Genomic DNA, 15,022 nt, shown 5'->3' with positions numbered 1-15,022 from the left:
GAACCCCACCAAAGCTCATGATTTTCTGACAAACATTTCAAAAGTTTTTGCCCCCCATCCCTTGACCCGTTTGAACAAAAAGTAACATCAAAATTCTGTTCAGTGTGGCTCAGATTGGATCAAATTTGAAGAAGTGTGAAAAATGGAATACAGTACATTTTAAAATGGCATGTAATATTGAATTTGATCATCTTGAGGAGAGTAATCAGGTGTACTAAAACTGTATTTCTAGAATAAAGGCTTCAAAAGTTATAACCACTGGAAAAAAATTAATTTTTGAACTGGTGGTGGCACAATAAAGTAGGTCTTAAAGACCCCAAAGTTAGTCATATTACTCTTCATTACAACCACTATAATTGTGCCATTTTTCATAATTTTCCTATGTACCTTTCATAGAGCTGCCATTGACTCCAATTCGGGAGGAATATTACAGAACCATTGGTACATTAGAAGCACTCAAGGGTGAACTTGAGCCTCCATAACTCAAGTCATTCTGGTATGGAACCCTACTTTTCATGATCTAATCAAGAAAAAAAATCACATCAGAAAAAAAATCTCCTTTGTTTTTAAAAATATCCTGTTTCACCCAGAAATATTACATTAAGGAAACTGTTAAAGTCAATAAAGACCTAAAATATTAATGTAAATTTTTACATACACTAATATGTTTTTAATATTAAAGGCAAATTCATACATTTATAAATTAAAATGAATCCAGCCTAATAAAGGCTTAAAAACTGTTCATTCCCGATAACTAATGCAATAGCTAATGTGTAACCTTTAAGCCAAGTACGCAATGTCTTCATGTACACAGAATGTATTTTTGTTATGTGAATCATTTTCAAATAAATACAAGCAGCTGGACAATAACATGTGCAGAATTACATCTACTGTAAACAATATTTCATATCATTGCTTTTATCAAAAAAAGCCTAATGACAATTGTCCATCATTAAAGACTGCCATGTTCACATTGCTGAAACATTATTCTCTATTTGTCATGCTCCAGTGTGACAGATCATTGAAGCAAAAGATGTAACAGGTCCGTTTAGCTCACACCACAGTTTCTCGAGCTGGGTTTGAGCACTCATTCTCTGATTGTTCCTTCCCTAATGTTTCTGTACATCGTACTGCAGGAGAATCCACTTCGAGAGACCCCATACTGGAGCAGGGCTCCTCCAGTGATCTGTTTGTCTCAGCTTCCTCCACTTCTTCCAGGGTTAACTGAAGGAACTGAGGCAGCATTAGATGTTCTTTCTTCAGCAGGCCTCGCTGATCATCAGCACTGCAGCACTGAGCTCGGTTTAACAACTCCACCAAACCTGAAAGTCCCAATACATTTAGATGAGCAGATTGGGTGAAGACCAAGAGAAAAGAAATGAGATAATCATCATTTACCCTCCATGTCATAGGTTCTCCTCAATCCAGGGTTCTTCTGCCGAGCAGCTGATCTGGAAATCCCTGGAGGGAACATGTTTGCATCCACAGCACCTCTCCGATCCTGGTGGCAGATGCATAAGATGTTAGACCGCAAAGAAGGACTGAAGAATATCAAGATATTGAATTCTGCTATCCTAAAGCAGTAGACTCACTTGTAATGAAGTAGGTGAGAAGTTCCCTTTGGGGCTGCTGGCCTGATCAACGCCTGCTAGAGAGAATTCAGTTTTCACCTTAGAATGAGCTGTTTTAACAAGACTGATTCCAGGGAAGAAAAAGGAATCATAATTTCCCATTGTAGAAATATTGATAAATTCCATCTGTATATCACATTTAATGTAATCGGGTCTAGTGTGGGACAGGTTTAGTGCTGTACAGGGCCCACAACAACAACACAAATGGTAGATGACGTTCTCCACAGAGCAGGGAGTGGAATACAAATCACATGGATCATTGTCTGTTCATTCAAGCTCAAAGGAAAATTCCAAGGTTCTATCTATCTATCTATCTATCTATCTATCTATCTGTCTGTCTGTGAAACCTGACAGATGTAGAATTTAAAATATAATTTTTACATACCTTTATCTAGAATTAGTGTCTTATTGGCCAGAGAGGTGACTACTGTGTTCATACTTATTATCTGTCCAGTTCCACTCTGAAAATAGAAATAAAACAGAAATGATAAAACATGTTAGCACATGACTGACATAATGGCTGAATCAGACAGATCAATGTAATTTATAATAGAATTTATTATAATTAGAATTATTAGAAATAATTAGGTTACTTCACATTCGGTATATATGAAAAACATGATGTTAGAGTGAGAGCCTTCAGTTGTGCAGGCTCTATTCTCTTATTCTATTCTCTTTATTCTCATATTGTGAAAAGAATTGTTTTGAACTGAAGCTACTATACATTACAATAATGAATACTATAGAGCATCTAGAGGTTTCTTCTGCATTATAAATGTATTGAGTTTTTCTGGGTTGTGTGCGGGGGCTTTGATGGACATAAAAACATTAAATGATTTGATCAGTATTGGCTCAGTCCTACTTTTGCAGCTGCAGTTTAATAACTAGAGAAACCGGAAAATCTGTCAATGTCTCCCTGCATGTTTGTGGTCCATCAGAAAAGGTCAAACTATTAACTTTCAACAAAGAATGAAATGGCTGTTCCGGTCACTCTAGGCCTCCCCTCACCATGCTGACAGTGGCGTCCTGTGACCTGAGGCGGTATTTGTTAAGCATTGCCGCGAGGGCATCCTGCAGGGTCTTATTGGACTTCACCACAACGGCCACCGTCTTTCCTGTGAAGGCTACCTTCACTCTGTACAAGAAACATAACACAAACACATGTGCACATAACAGATTGTTTGGGTCCACCCAAAAATCATTTATCTACCCTCTGTGGTTCCAAACCTGTATTACTTCTTTCTTCTGTGCTCTGTGAATCACAAAAGGCATTTTGAAGAATACTAGTAACTAAACAGTTTCTATTCACATTGACTTTAATTGTATGGACAAAAAGTACAATGGAAGTCAACAGGAACTGAACATTTTTAGTTATCAGCATTCTTCAAAGTATCTTCTTTTGCTTACAGCAGAAGAAGCCATACAGGTTTGGAACAACATGAGGGGGAGTAAATGATAACAGAATTTTGGGTGGACTATCACTTTAGCACGTTTTTTTGCACAAATTATATTTTTATTTAAAAATGTTGTTGTTGTTTTTTTTTCTTTCTCTAGCACTCACGCAAATGTGACCCTCAGTTCCAAAAACACCTGCTGGTCTTTCAGCACAGAGCTGTCCTGGTCCAGTGACAGTGGTTGCTATACATAACACCCAATGGGAAATAACAATAAAAAATGAACACATAAAATAAAATCAAAATTTTAGATTTGAAAAGAAATTCATACATAGGCATATTTTTTATTTGTCTATAAAAACATTATATAAAAAGGTTTTTAGGCTCATGACAAACAAAATTCAGTAAAATGTGTCCATATTCTGACTGGTAATGCACATGTAAATGTTTCACACTTCTTACTTTGTCTTTGCCATGTAGATAAATAATGATGTCTGACAGAGGAAGGCCTCTTTTTTCACACAATCCGGTGAGCATGTTGCGGATGGTGACGCCAGGTCGGGCTGGGGTCAGAGAAGCTGTACCATCAGGCAGGAAGACACAGCAGTACTTATCTACCCTTCCGTCTGCAGAGCGTGCCACTAATTTCTCAACCTGCGACAACAGTATTGATATGAGCTGGTACTGATATGGCATGATATAATACTGGTATTAGTAGACTTTGTGGCAAGTTACCTCCGAACTCTTCACAAGTCCAGTCATGAAGCTGATAGGTGATTCTGGAAATGGCAGAGAACAGAGAATTTATTAGACCGTCTAAAGGCCTCTTCTTAGTTCAGTTTGTCCCATATTGACATCACAAATTCACCTCCCCAGGACGCTCTCTTTTCTTTGCGCTTGTCCTTTCCCATCATGCCTTGCAGATTGACTTTCCTCCTCTCTACCACGTCATCACCATCTACTGTTCCAGGCTTCACTTTTACCCTCTGGAAAACAACAAACTAATATGAATCTCTTATTAGGATAAAACATTTCTAATTTGCATATTTTGAGAAATTCATACCTCCTTAGTTCTATCGAATTTGACTTGCTCTTTGGGTGAAGTGCTGCTGGTGGGTTTTGTTGCTGTGATGGGTCTGCCACGAGAGTCCAGCCCCGGGAGAGGCCTGCCCTCCACATTAGCTAGCATGCAGCTCTGATAGAGCTGTGAGCGCACGAAACGAGTATAGCTGTCAAACTTCATCAGTTTGAAGATCTGGAAGGGGGGAGAGGGAAAAGAGAGGATAGGATAGGTAAGGACACTTCTGTTCAAGAGGGAGTCAAAGGAGGGTAGGCTCTTGATTTGATTGCTTTTAGTAGCTCTGGATAATTGAGTCATGATTGCTGTCTGTTCTTAAACTAAAGTGGTTTGACTCGCCCCATATGACACAACAAAAATGTCTTTGTCACTTTTTTATTATATAATGGAAAAATATTTTCGGTATGACACATATCTTCTTTATTAAGCCTCACAAAAGAGCATAGTCTTTTAGGTTTTTCACAGGCATATGGTTTTTGATCCTGTTTCACCTGTTTGAGCAATGCAAAAATCTCTGCTGTTTTGTTGTCTTGTAGTTGAAAGCATTTGAAATTGATTGAAAAAAATACTTGAGATGGTGCCTGCTTGCAGTGAAGACAACTTTGTTGATTATAATGGGAATGCTCTAATTTTTCTAATTACGTCATGTATATAGAGCATTTTAAATAGGGATGCACTGTCATGAGCAGGGGCTTCTAAATATTAACATAAAGATTGATTGATTGATTGATTGATTGAGGTACCTCTGAAATTTGACGCGAAATTCATACCAATAAGTACATATCACTGCAGTTTCCAAAAGAAATGAACACTGGAGGCAGTAAAACTCTGACACCTTTTATTCCTATTCACACACAGAGTTTTGATTAATAAAGCGTAATTTTCGCACAATTACTTGAAGAATATTATGTTATGACTTCAAAACAATTTTAATATGCTGGAAGATTAGAAAACTGATGCTTTTGAATGTTAGCATCCAACATATCCAGCTTCATATGTATGGGTTTTCATAGATGGTAGGTTTGTTCGGTAGCTCACGGAGTACGGAGACGTACTTGAGAGGTGAGGAGCTCCGATTCAAATCCCGTGTGACTACGGTTCGACAAAACAGTTGAAATCTGCATATAAGGAAGTTCAAATTACACAGTTGCATCAATAAATGAGTTTTTATATCAGTTTTGAACCGCTGCAATACGTACCTGAAGCAACGTAATAAAAACACAGCAATACGTACCTATATCAACGTAATAAAAACGTGTCAGGGTTCACATATTGAACCCGTGTTTTAGCGCCACTCAGTGGACATTTCTCTTTGAAACTGCAGCGAAACGTGCAGTAAGGGAAGTAAAAACGATGTTGCAGAAAAGTACCCTGAGGTACGTATTTTTATGAGATCAGGTTGAATTTGGTGATACAACTTAACTACAACCAATAAAAAAATGTATTCCTTGAATACAATGTAAAAACAGTATTGCTAATTTTTATACCAATATTCAATATGACAAAAAATGGCTAATTATAACCAATTAAAATTAAATAGACCTATTCTGCAAAGATGCTGTTTTTTTCCTTTCTATTTCTTAACAACAGTAATAGAGCATTGACCAAATCTTCTCTATAATATGCATAGTTCAGTTATTAAATTTTTTTTCTTAATGATGAATTTTTTTGCTTGAGGTATATTCCTGAAATTTAAAGTGATTTTAGGAAACGGGTGATACAACATTTTCCTCCCTCCTTTATCCTCCTCCTCCCCCTCCTTCATCAACTCTTGTGTGTGTGTATATGTGTGTGTGTTTATGTGTGTGTGTAATATATATATATATATATATATATATATACATATATATACACCCTGCTACGTGTACTGCGTTAGGCTAACCGAGACTTGTCATTTGCACTTATATATTGTTGCTCTTTTGTTAGTTTTGACTGCTTTTGTCCTCATTTGTAAGTCGCTTTGGATAAAAGCGTCTGTTAAATGACTAAATGTAAATGTAAATGTACAACTTAACTATAACAATAAATAAATAAATAAATAAACTTGAATACACCAGAAGTATGTGTATTCAATAATTGCATGTGTAAAATAATTGCATTTTTTTTACTAATATTAAATATGAAATTAGTGAAAAAATTTTAATTATAACCTATTTTTAACATTAAATAGACCTATGCTGCAAAGAATCTGCTTTTTTCCTTTCTATTTCTTAACAATAATAATAGAGCATTGATGAAAATTATAACATGCAGTGTTCAAGTCATGAAACAATTTTGAGTAGCTGATTGGTTCTTTTAAGCTGGCAACACAGTCAGTTTCTCCTTCCTGTTTATGTTATTTATTTGCATCTCGACATGGTCCAGAATAGTATTGTGTGCAATGAGAATTTTCTTTAGCCCTCTTCCTCCCTAGCACCACCTGTCTACATCTTCTACGGGGTTCTCTCTATTGTACCTTGCAGCTTCAGCAGCATGTATCATAATTTCTGTAATTCTAAGCAGTAAGCCTTCACTCATGACAGCAGCAGTGTAGCAAATTCACCAAGAGCAATCCTACCTACACTCCATTCTTATAGTTAAAATGCTGTTAAAATCTATTTCGAGAGTTGTCATGATTGAAAGTTTTATAAAAGAACATAAAACCTATAGAGAAAGACAAATAATAATAATAATTTTAATTTTAACAATTCATTTAAGATAAGAAAGTTATAATATATATATATATATATATATATAATTTTAGCAAATATTGAAATTATTATTTTTTTATTATTAATTTAGCCTTAACATCTGGAAACAGTGGTTAAGGACCCTGCATTGTGGTATGACATCACATACCTGTTGTTGTGCTTTTTGAAAGATGTCAGGATGAGGATTTTGTACATCTTTCTCCTCAACTCGTACCCTGTCATCTATGTTGATGGGAGATGTTGCATTGCTGGACAGGAAAGTATTATAAATTGAGGATGCCTCTTTCTTAAGCTAGGGTAAGAAAACATACATAATATTTATGTTATTTGTATGAATTAATAAAAAGAAAAAATGATAAAATAGTGGAGAGATATAAAATACTGATATTTACCTGCTCAGTTTGATGGACAGGTATCTTGCGAAACTTTTCACATGCCAGCCAGAACAAGATGTTCTCAGCACTGACCTCAGATTTCAGAAATCCCTGTGGTGAATACAGACAAATTTTTAATTTTGGGACACGCTAAGAATATGCCTCAAATCTGGATGAACTGCATGTGTTGGTGGGAATATACACATGATAATTACCATTACCTGAATTATTATTAAAAACAAGGCAACAATTAAAATTCTGGTTCTACACTGTTAGAAATTTCTGTAATTTCTACAGTTATTTACTGTATATCACCCAGTATAATACTGCAAATTCACTTTACAGTAAATAACTCTAATACCCTTTGCATCATGGGAATTTTCTGTGACGTCAAACCCCACATACAGTGACTTACTGTATTTTTTTTAATTGCTGTATTCTACTGTATTTGTCTTAACGGCCTCTTTGGCACCATTCTATTGAGGTTGCTTTATTTTCCTCATTTCTCGCATTTGGATTGACAAGATTTGACTTACACCGTGTCTACAACGCCGCAACAGTTTGGGACTGACTACACTGGATGTTGCATCGCTTGTAATGATTGGAAAATCCGTTTGTCCGTCGTGTCAGAAACAGCGCGAGCGCTTGGAGTACATCAGTACGTCAGAAATATACCGGGGCATCACTTTACTGTCCGCATCCACTGTAGATAGTATAATGGGTTCTATATTGTGTTTTGCCAAGTCGCGCCGCGCCACTCGCGTCCGAGGAAGACACGGAACCAGCGCGGCAGCGCCGCGGGTTTTGCCCGGGGATGAACCCGCGAGAGTGGAAGAGTTCCGGAGAACATCTGCGCTGTGTGTCGATGCACCTTACGAGAGAATAAAACCAGCAAGCAAGGTAAAAAATATATATGTACGTTTGTCTGTCTGTTTGTGTCAACATTTTTGCACACCAGTTTAACCTAGTAACATTTACCCGTCAACATAACGGTAACAAACTTTACTATGGTAAACTGCGCTGTCGTTTCAAACGACTTTTGTCAGCTTATTGAATTACCGAATTAAAATTACTTTCAACGAGCAACGCTTATCTTGTATTAGCATTAAGTTAACTAATGTGAAATTTTGTTCAGGTGTTAGTAGTTAATGTTGGCCAGTAGCCTATTGAGAAAATAAAATCGTATTTAGCTAGGTTAAACAAGATTTATGGTTAGCTGCCTTTCTAGTTTTAGAATTAGTTTGTTATAGTTTTTAATGGAATTTAAGATTTACTGCATTTTTTGTATTTGTGTTTTAAAGGCAACTGCAATGAAGCATCAAGAAAGACATGAGTAGGCCAGCCACCCTGAGACTGATAATTCATGGTAAGAAAACAACTATGGTTTTGAGAGATTTGTGTATTCTATATGGGGTTTGCCTTTTAAAAGTGTGCCATTTCTACTTGTTTTTCAGAGAAGACATTTCTGTCACTAACAAAGTGGATGGTGAGCAAAGGTGGTGGCCACGTTTTGGAGCAGCACCTGGGTTTTGCAGATGGCTAAGTTTTCTTTGGCTGCTTATATTTTTTCCCCATTATGTTTCTGTCAGTGGCGGATCGTGGGTTTTAAAATAGAGGAGGCACACTTAATTGTATTGGTCTGGGATCCCTGCCGATTATTATTATTATTTGCTTAACCACTTTAAATTAGCTTTTTGGTTGCTTCTAGTCAGAAAACGTAAAGAAAACGACACACATACAGAATTTCACTTACCTGGCACGAAATTACAAACAAATATATACACATTCTGAGACATGAACTGTGAATTTTATTAACATTAAATCGTCCTCCTCCCATTTTCACCTCAAAATTATGGGGAAGCTGTGCCTCCCCTGCCTCCCCCGACGAGCTGCCACTGGTTTCTGTTGCCTAAAAATTCTTTGTTAGGATAAATCAAGATAATGCACTGCAAAATGTCCTAAGACAGGAGAAATGAACATGCACTGTTCCAGCATTGGAAGACTGTATTTATAAGTGTTATACATGCAATGTTTTAAATAAATTTTATATTTTGTAATTATTGTGTCTGTTTTAATTGAATGCCAGTAGTACCTATGTAGGGTATAAAATGAATTCTGTATAAAAAATTATAAAATCTAATGAAATATATTAAAATGAATTACAGTAGTATACTGATGAATTTGATTTTTTTTTACAGTAATTTACTGTAAAACATACAGTTTGCAACTGTAAACCAAATACAGTTTGCTACTGTAAATCTTAATTACAGTAACTTGTTGCCAGTAAGTTACTGTACAAACCCTTTGAAATGTCTAACAGTGTAGCTGGCATCTCTGTTGGCCACCAAATGAAGAATTCACAGAGGTTTATCCATCTCAGAGCTCTCTCACCTAAACGCCTGAACATGTCCTTTCCCCCACAAGCTCTCTTCCAGCCCCCCCTTTGAAACATTCTCCACACCTCCTCATTTCCCTATAATTACAGTGACTCATACTGTGGTCTGTTTTCCTCCTCACCTGCTTTTTTTTCTGATTTTACACATTTCACAATGAATTGGGGTTGAATTACTTGCTCTGCCTGGTTGGTAAACAAATGAGAGTGCCGAGCAACATGGCAGCACTCTCTTTATTAAGAAGTGAGTAAGTACAGAACTGTATGACGTGTACACTTAGAAACTAGAAGCAAAGGCTTATTTCTAGGACACCACTTCTGCTTTTGTCTGCTGAGTAAGATGGTTAGCTTGCTATATGTAATAGATGTTGGAAAACCAGCAAGCAGTGTTTTGAATTTTTATATATTTTTTAAAAATCAGCCAGTTTTTTAGGGCTGTCATTCAATTAAAAATATTAATTAAATTAATTGCAAGATTTGCTAAGTTGCCTGTAGCAGCCGTTTAAAGTGGTACGTCAACATTGAATTGCTCCATTTGCTTTTTTTTTTTTATTAAAAAGGATTAAATTAATGCATAAAATTGACAATCTTAGACATTATACATAGTTCATTCCAGCATCCATCCTGCCCAGTTAACTCCCCAGACAGCAACCGGTTTTGGCCCAGATCCGGATTTCACACGGGCCAGATGTTGCTGTCTTGGTCGAGTGCTATTAGAAGAGCCATTTGTGAAATAAACCTTCACAGTAAGCAAATCAATGTTTTCCCTTAAACCCCGTTGATATGTCGATAAATATTCACTCTCACTGCTGTGGCTATACGAATAGTGGTGCTTTACTCACTGTGAAGTAGCGTACGCCTGTTGGGTCCTCCAGGAGCCTCTCAAAGCTGACGGCCCAGCTGGCCACCTGACCCACCCCTCTGCTCCCTTCACTGGGCACGGTGGGCAGACTGGTGTTACTGCTGGAGTACTGTGATACTGACCGATCATCTGTTTCCAGTACATTCAGTTCTATCAACCATGAGACAAAGAGAATGCTAAAGAGCATTTATTATAAAATAAATGATTTTGCAGAAAATATATTAAATATTAACAGAATAAAAAGCCACCAAGAACTTTAACTTTAACACACTTAAGTATACCTTTAAGTGTACTTTGTAATTGTGTCTTTAAAGTACATTTAAATCATAATGTTTTAATATTTTTTGTCATGCTACAAAAAGTACATTGTTTTATGTGTTATATTCTAAAAGCATATGTAAAGTAATTTATAATAATTTAAACTGTAGTGTGTTTTTCAATATTACATGTAAAGTTAATATATTTGATATGTACTAAATTACAAATATATCTAAATACACTGAAAAAAAATGATACTAAATTTTTTTAAGGTAAGTGGTTGCAAACAATTTATTTTAGCTACATTTATATAAAAAAAATTTAAAGTTAGTCAACTAAATTTGTTTATTTAAATTTAGCTAAAATAAAGTGATTGCAACCACTTACCTTAAACGATTTCATCAAAAATATCTTCAATTGTGTTCCGAAGATGAACGAAGGTCTTACGGGTTTGGAACAACACGAGAGTGAGTAATTAATGACAGAATTTTCATTTTTGGGTGAACTAACCCTTTAAAAAAAATTTGTAAATTTAATGAATCACTTTTTTCAGTGCATGCAAGTTTCAAAAATATGACATTAGAGGGATAGTTTACCCAAAAATTTAAATTACTCACCCTCATGCCGTTCCAATCCCGTAAGACCTTCGTTCATCTTCGGAACACAAATTAAGATATTTTTGATGAAGTCCAAGAGCTTTCTGACCCTGCATAGACAGCAAGGGAACTACCACATTCAGTGCTCAAAAAGGTAGTAAGGACATCATCAAAATAGTCCGCGTAACATCAGTGGTTCAACCTTAATTTTACAAAACTACGAGAATACTTTTTGTACACAAAGAAAGCAAAAATAATGATACCACAAAGTATTCTCGTAGCTTCATAAAATTACGGTTGAACCACTGATGTCACATGGACTATTTTGATGATGTCCTTACTACCTTTCTGGGGCTTGAACATGGTCTATGCAGGGTCAGAAAGCTCTCGGGTTTCATCAAAAATATCTTAATGTGTGTTCCGAAGATGAACAAAGGTATTTCGGGTTTGGAACGACATGAGGGTGAGTAATTAATGACAGAATTTTCATTTTTGGGTGAACTATCCCTATAAAGTAGATTTTAGTTTATCATAAATGTTAGGCAGTACACTTGAACCACATTTCAAAGAAAATAGAATAAATTGTGAAATTACATATAAAGATGTAGGCCTACTTAAGTGGGTCAAAAAGCTCTATAAACTATAATATAATAAATATAATTCGTCTAATTGCCATCAATGTTCAGTTAAGTGTCTAAAAACATTGCATTCAATTTACACTTAAGCATATTATTTTTTCATAATATTCACTTTGCTTAAAAGTGTGCTAAATTAGACTTTTTCACAAGGGTCTTTATCCATAAATGGTCTTTCAAAAAAAAAAGGTACAAAATCTGTCACTAGGGCAGTACCTTTTCAAAAGGTACACCTTTGTACCTGATTTACCCTTAAAAGGTGCATATTAAAGAGCTCATGACATGAGAAATCAAATTTGCCTTGATCTTTTGGCATGTAAGAGGTCTTTGTACCATTAAAACATCCTTCAAATTTCATAGCTTAAAGGAGACATATTATGCCCCTTTTTACAATATGTAATATAAGTCTCTGGTGTCCCCAGAATGTGTCTGTGAAATTTCAGCTCAAAATACCCCACAGATCCTTTATTATATAATTTTGAAAATGCCTGAGTGGAAGCAGAAACACGTTGTGTTTCTCTTTAAATGCAGATGAGCTGCTGCTCCCCGCCCCCTTTTCCAGAATAGAACTGCGCCATTACAGCTTGTACCTGCTAAAAAAACATCTGTTTTGGTTCTAATTATTATGTTTATCGTGCTGAAATCATCCGTTTTAAATCATATTAGTTTAAACTTCTGATGTACGGTTTTCTGAAGCACACGTACAGAAAGCGGCTGTCACAGCATGTGAGTACTAAACTAAGTTCTCATTCACACACAAGTTTACGTTAAAAACACACGAGTTACAAAAACTGTCGTTTATGTCTGTGAAAGGTAAACAGCTGGGAAATAAATCGCTTGTTTATTTTAGATCTGTGTGGCAGCAGCAATATACATTAAATAAATCAATAAATCCACTGCTCTCTTGTCTCCTCTGGGCTGACTGGACTCTAAATAGTGATCTGTGCTCATCTGTGCAGGAAAGACAGAACAGTTAGCGTGTTTTGCTCAAACTTTCGCCATGGCATTAGAGCTGGTACACCGTTGTCACTTGCGAAATCAAAATGACGGTGCCGTGGGTGGAAACTTACAGATTAAGGGGTGTTAATATTATAAAGAGATCCCGTTGCAACGTCATACAGGGGAGCAAAATCAGACGTGCTCGTTTTTTCAGACACTTGTAGAAAAATGCTTACCAAAACAAAGTTACTAGGTTAATCTTTTTCATGTTTCCTTGGTTGGTAGATGCACCGGGGACCTGATTATCACTTAAAACCTGGAAAAGTCAGATTTTCATGATATGTCACCTTTAAAATGTCCTCCTCATTATAAACAAACCATTTATTGAATCAAGCTCCAAAAACAGCTCATTTTGGTTCCGAGGTTGCAAGGTGATATCACCTGGGCGCAGATGTTTGCATAAACACTGCCTCCAGAGCAAGACATCGACGAATAATTCTCTTCTCACCATAAGCCCTGCCCACCGGCATTCAGCAGCTAACGGCTGACACTTGATTATGCTTGAATGCAAGTGTCGCATCGTGTCAAAAGCAAATAAAAATTACAATCACTGCCGCTATACTTGTCTACACTAGATACAGTATACAGTATGCGCGTTCACTTTCTTAAACAGTCCACCCGCTTGAGTCTGTCAATAAGAAAAATGGAGTGAAAGAACATTCGTTTTGACACGTTTGGTTTAAACAGCTCGTTCTCGTCTTTGTACAGATATCAGAAGGATCCCAGTGTAAGGAACAAGTGGACAGTTCATTTTTAATGGCACTCCGGATCATGTCAGAGGATTGATCAGAGCATTTTGTTTTGTAAACGAGGCACATTGTCATGGAGAGTTCACAAAGAAACATTTGTTGAAATAGGAAGCTGTACTAGATCTGACTGCAGCTGCATCACAAACCATAAGTAAATGATTTCATAATGCTTTGTCTGGAAATTACCATTTTATTTTGATTATGTTGTCAACACACTTACATACATGCAGTAGCAAGGGGGCATTGATACTGTTTCCTTTGCAATGATGTCAGCCAATCATAACAATGGCAGATTATTGAGAAGCCTTAAGGACACGCCCCTTAAAAACAGGTCATTTTAGAGAGAGGGTCAGAACGAGGGTTGAAAATAATACTTTTTTCCACATATTTATTTGTTTGTTTTTTTTGTGCAAAAACTTTATTAACATTATAAGTACACCTCAAGGAACCCCTTTAATACTTTAAATGTGCATACAGTATTAGTACCTCAAGTGTACATATTAGTACCAAAATGGTACATATTAGTACCTTTTGAAGGGGTACCACCCCAGTGACATCTTTTGTACCTTTTTTCTGTAATGAAATAATGGTGTGTTTCTTATTCTGGTAGTTATTTTTACATTGTTTCTAGGGTAACCATTTTCGTCATTTATGGTCATTAGATGAATAAATTATGTATCAGATGGACTACCAGCTGGTAATTGACCTAGTAAGCCTTGATCAATCTGTCTAGGGGACAAGTAACAGCCCACTACAATCTTCCAAAAACTTGAAACTCACTACAATCACTACAACAACTCACTACACTCTTCCAGAAACTTTCAATCTTGATCAGCTAATATTAAGCAGTTTTCTAACAGGGACAAAAACAACACAATTTGACCAGATTCCAACTTCCAAGAAAAAAAAAAGATTTAAATGTAATATTTTTTATATGCATGCTATAAACTTGAAACCACAAAAAAAAAAAATCTGTGGATCTGTCCCACTTTATCTGAAAAATTATATTACACCAAATATGTGACCCTGGACCACAAAACCAGTCATAAGGGTAAATTTTTTGACATTCGATTTATAATTCATAATATGAAAGCTGCATAAATAAGCTTTCCATTGATGTATGGTTTGTTAGGATAGTACAATATTTGGCTGAGATACAACTATTTGAATATCTGGAATCTGAGGGTGCAAACAAATCTAAATATTGAGAAAATTGCCTTTAAAGTTGTCCAAATGAAGTTCTTAGCAATGCATATTACCATTCAAAAATTATATATTTACGGATAGGAAATTTACAAAATATCTTCATGGAACATGATCTTTACTTAATATCCTAATGATTTTTGGCATAAAAGAAAAATCAA

The 15,022-nt window shown here is 36.0% G+C and overlaps 1 protein-coding gene across 2 annotated transcripts in view; it reads right to left on the bottom strand.

Annotated features, from left to right (window-relative positions):
• Positions 1-828: 828 nt before the first annotated feature.
• Positions 829-15,022, bottom strand: part of LOC107721394 (regulator of G-protein signaling 14-like) — a 17,335-nt gene continuing 3,141 nt past the window's right edge. Inside the window, exons 3-15 of one of the 2 annotated variants that reach the window (XM_016529391.1) lie at positions 10,402-10,571; positions 7,186-7,278; positions 6,942-7,085; positions 4,089-4,280; positions 3,894-4,011; positions 3,761-3,804; positions 3,488-3,679; positions 3,193-3,269; positions 2,640-2,766; positions 2,017-2,092; positions 1,593-1,648; positions 1,399-1,501; positions 829-1,322 (exon numbers count right to left, since the gene is read on the bottom strand). In XM_016529391.1, the coding sequence (XP_016384877.1) occupies positions 1,054-1,322; positions 1,399-1,501; positions 1,593-1,648; positions 2,017-2,092; positions 2,640-2,766; positions 3,193-3,269; positions 3,488-3,679; positions 3,761-3,804; positions 3,894-4,011; positions 4,089-4,280; positions 6,942-7,085; positions 7,186-7,278; positions 10,402-10,571 (1,661 nt within the window). In that variant the 3' untranslated portion in view covers positions 829-1,053. The remainder of the gene's footprint in view (positions 1,323-1,398; positions 1,502-1,592; positions 1,649-2,016; positions 2,093-2,639; positions 2,767-3,192; positions 3,270-3,487; positions 3,680-3,760; positions 3,805-3,893; positions 4,012-4,088; positions 4,281-6,941; positions 7,086-7,185; positions 7,279-10,401; positions 10,572-15,022) is intronic. The other variant, XM_016529392.1, reaches the window with a different exon arrangement.

Source organism: Sinocyclocheilus rhinocerous, unplaced genomic scaffold (genome assembly GCF_001515625.1).
Source record: "Sinocyclocheilus rhinocerous isolate Xijiao unplaced genomic scaffold, SAMN03320098_v1.1 scaffold33, whole genome shotgun sequence".
NCBI classification, from domain to species: domain Eukaryota; kingdom Metazoa; phylum Chordata; class Actinopteri; order Cypriniformes; family Cyprinidae; genus Sinocyclocheilus; species Sinocyclocheilus rhinocerous.
Note: the sequence above shows the minus strand (reverse complement) of the source record. Positions and strands in the feature narration are given on the sequence as shown.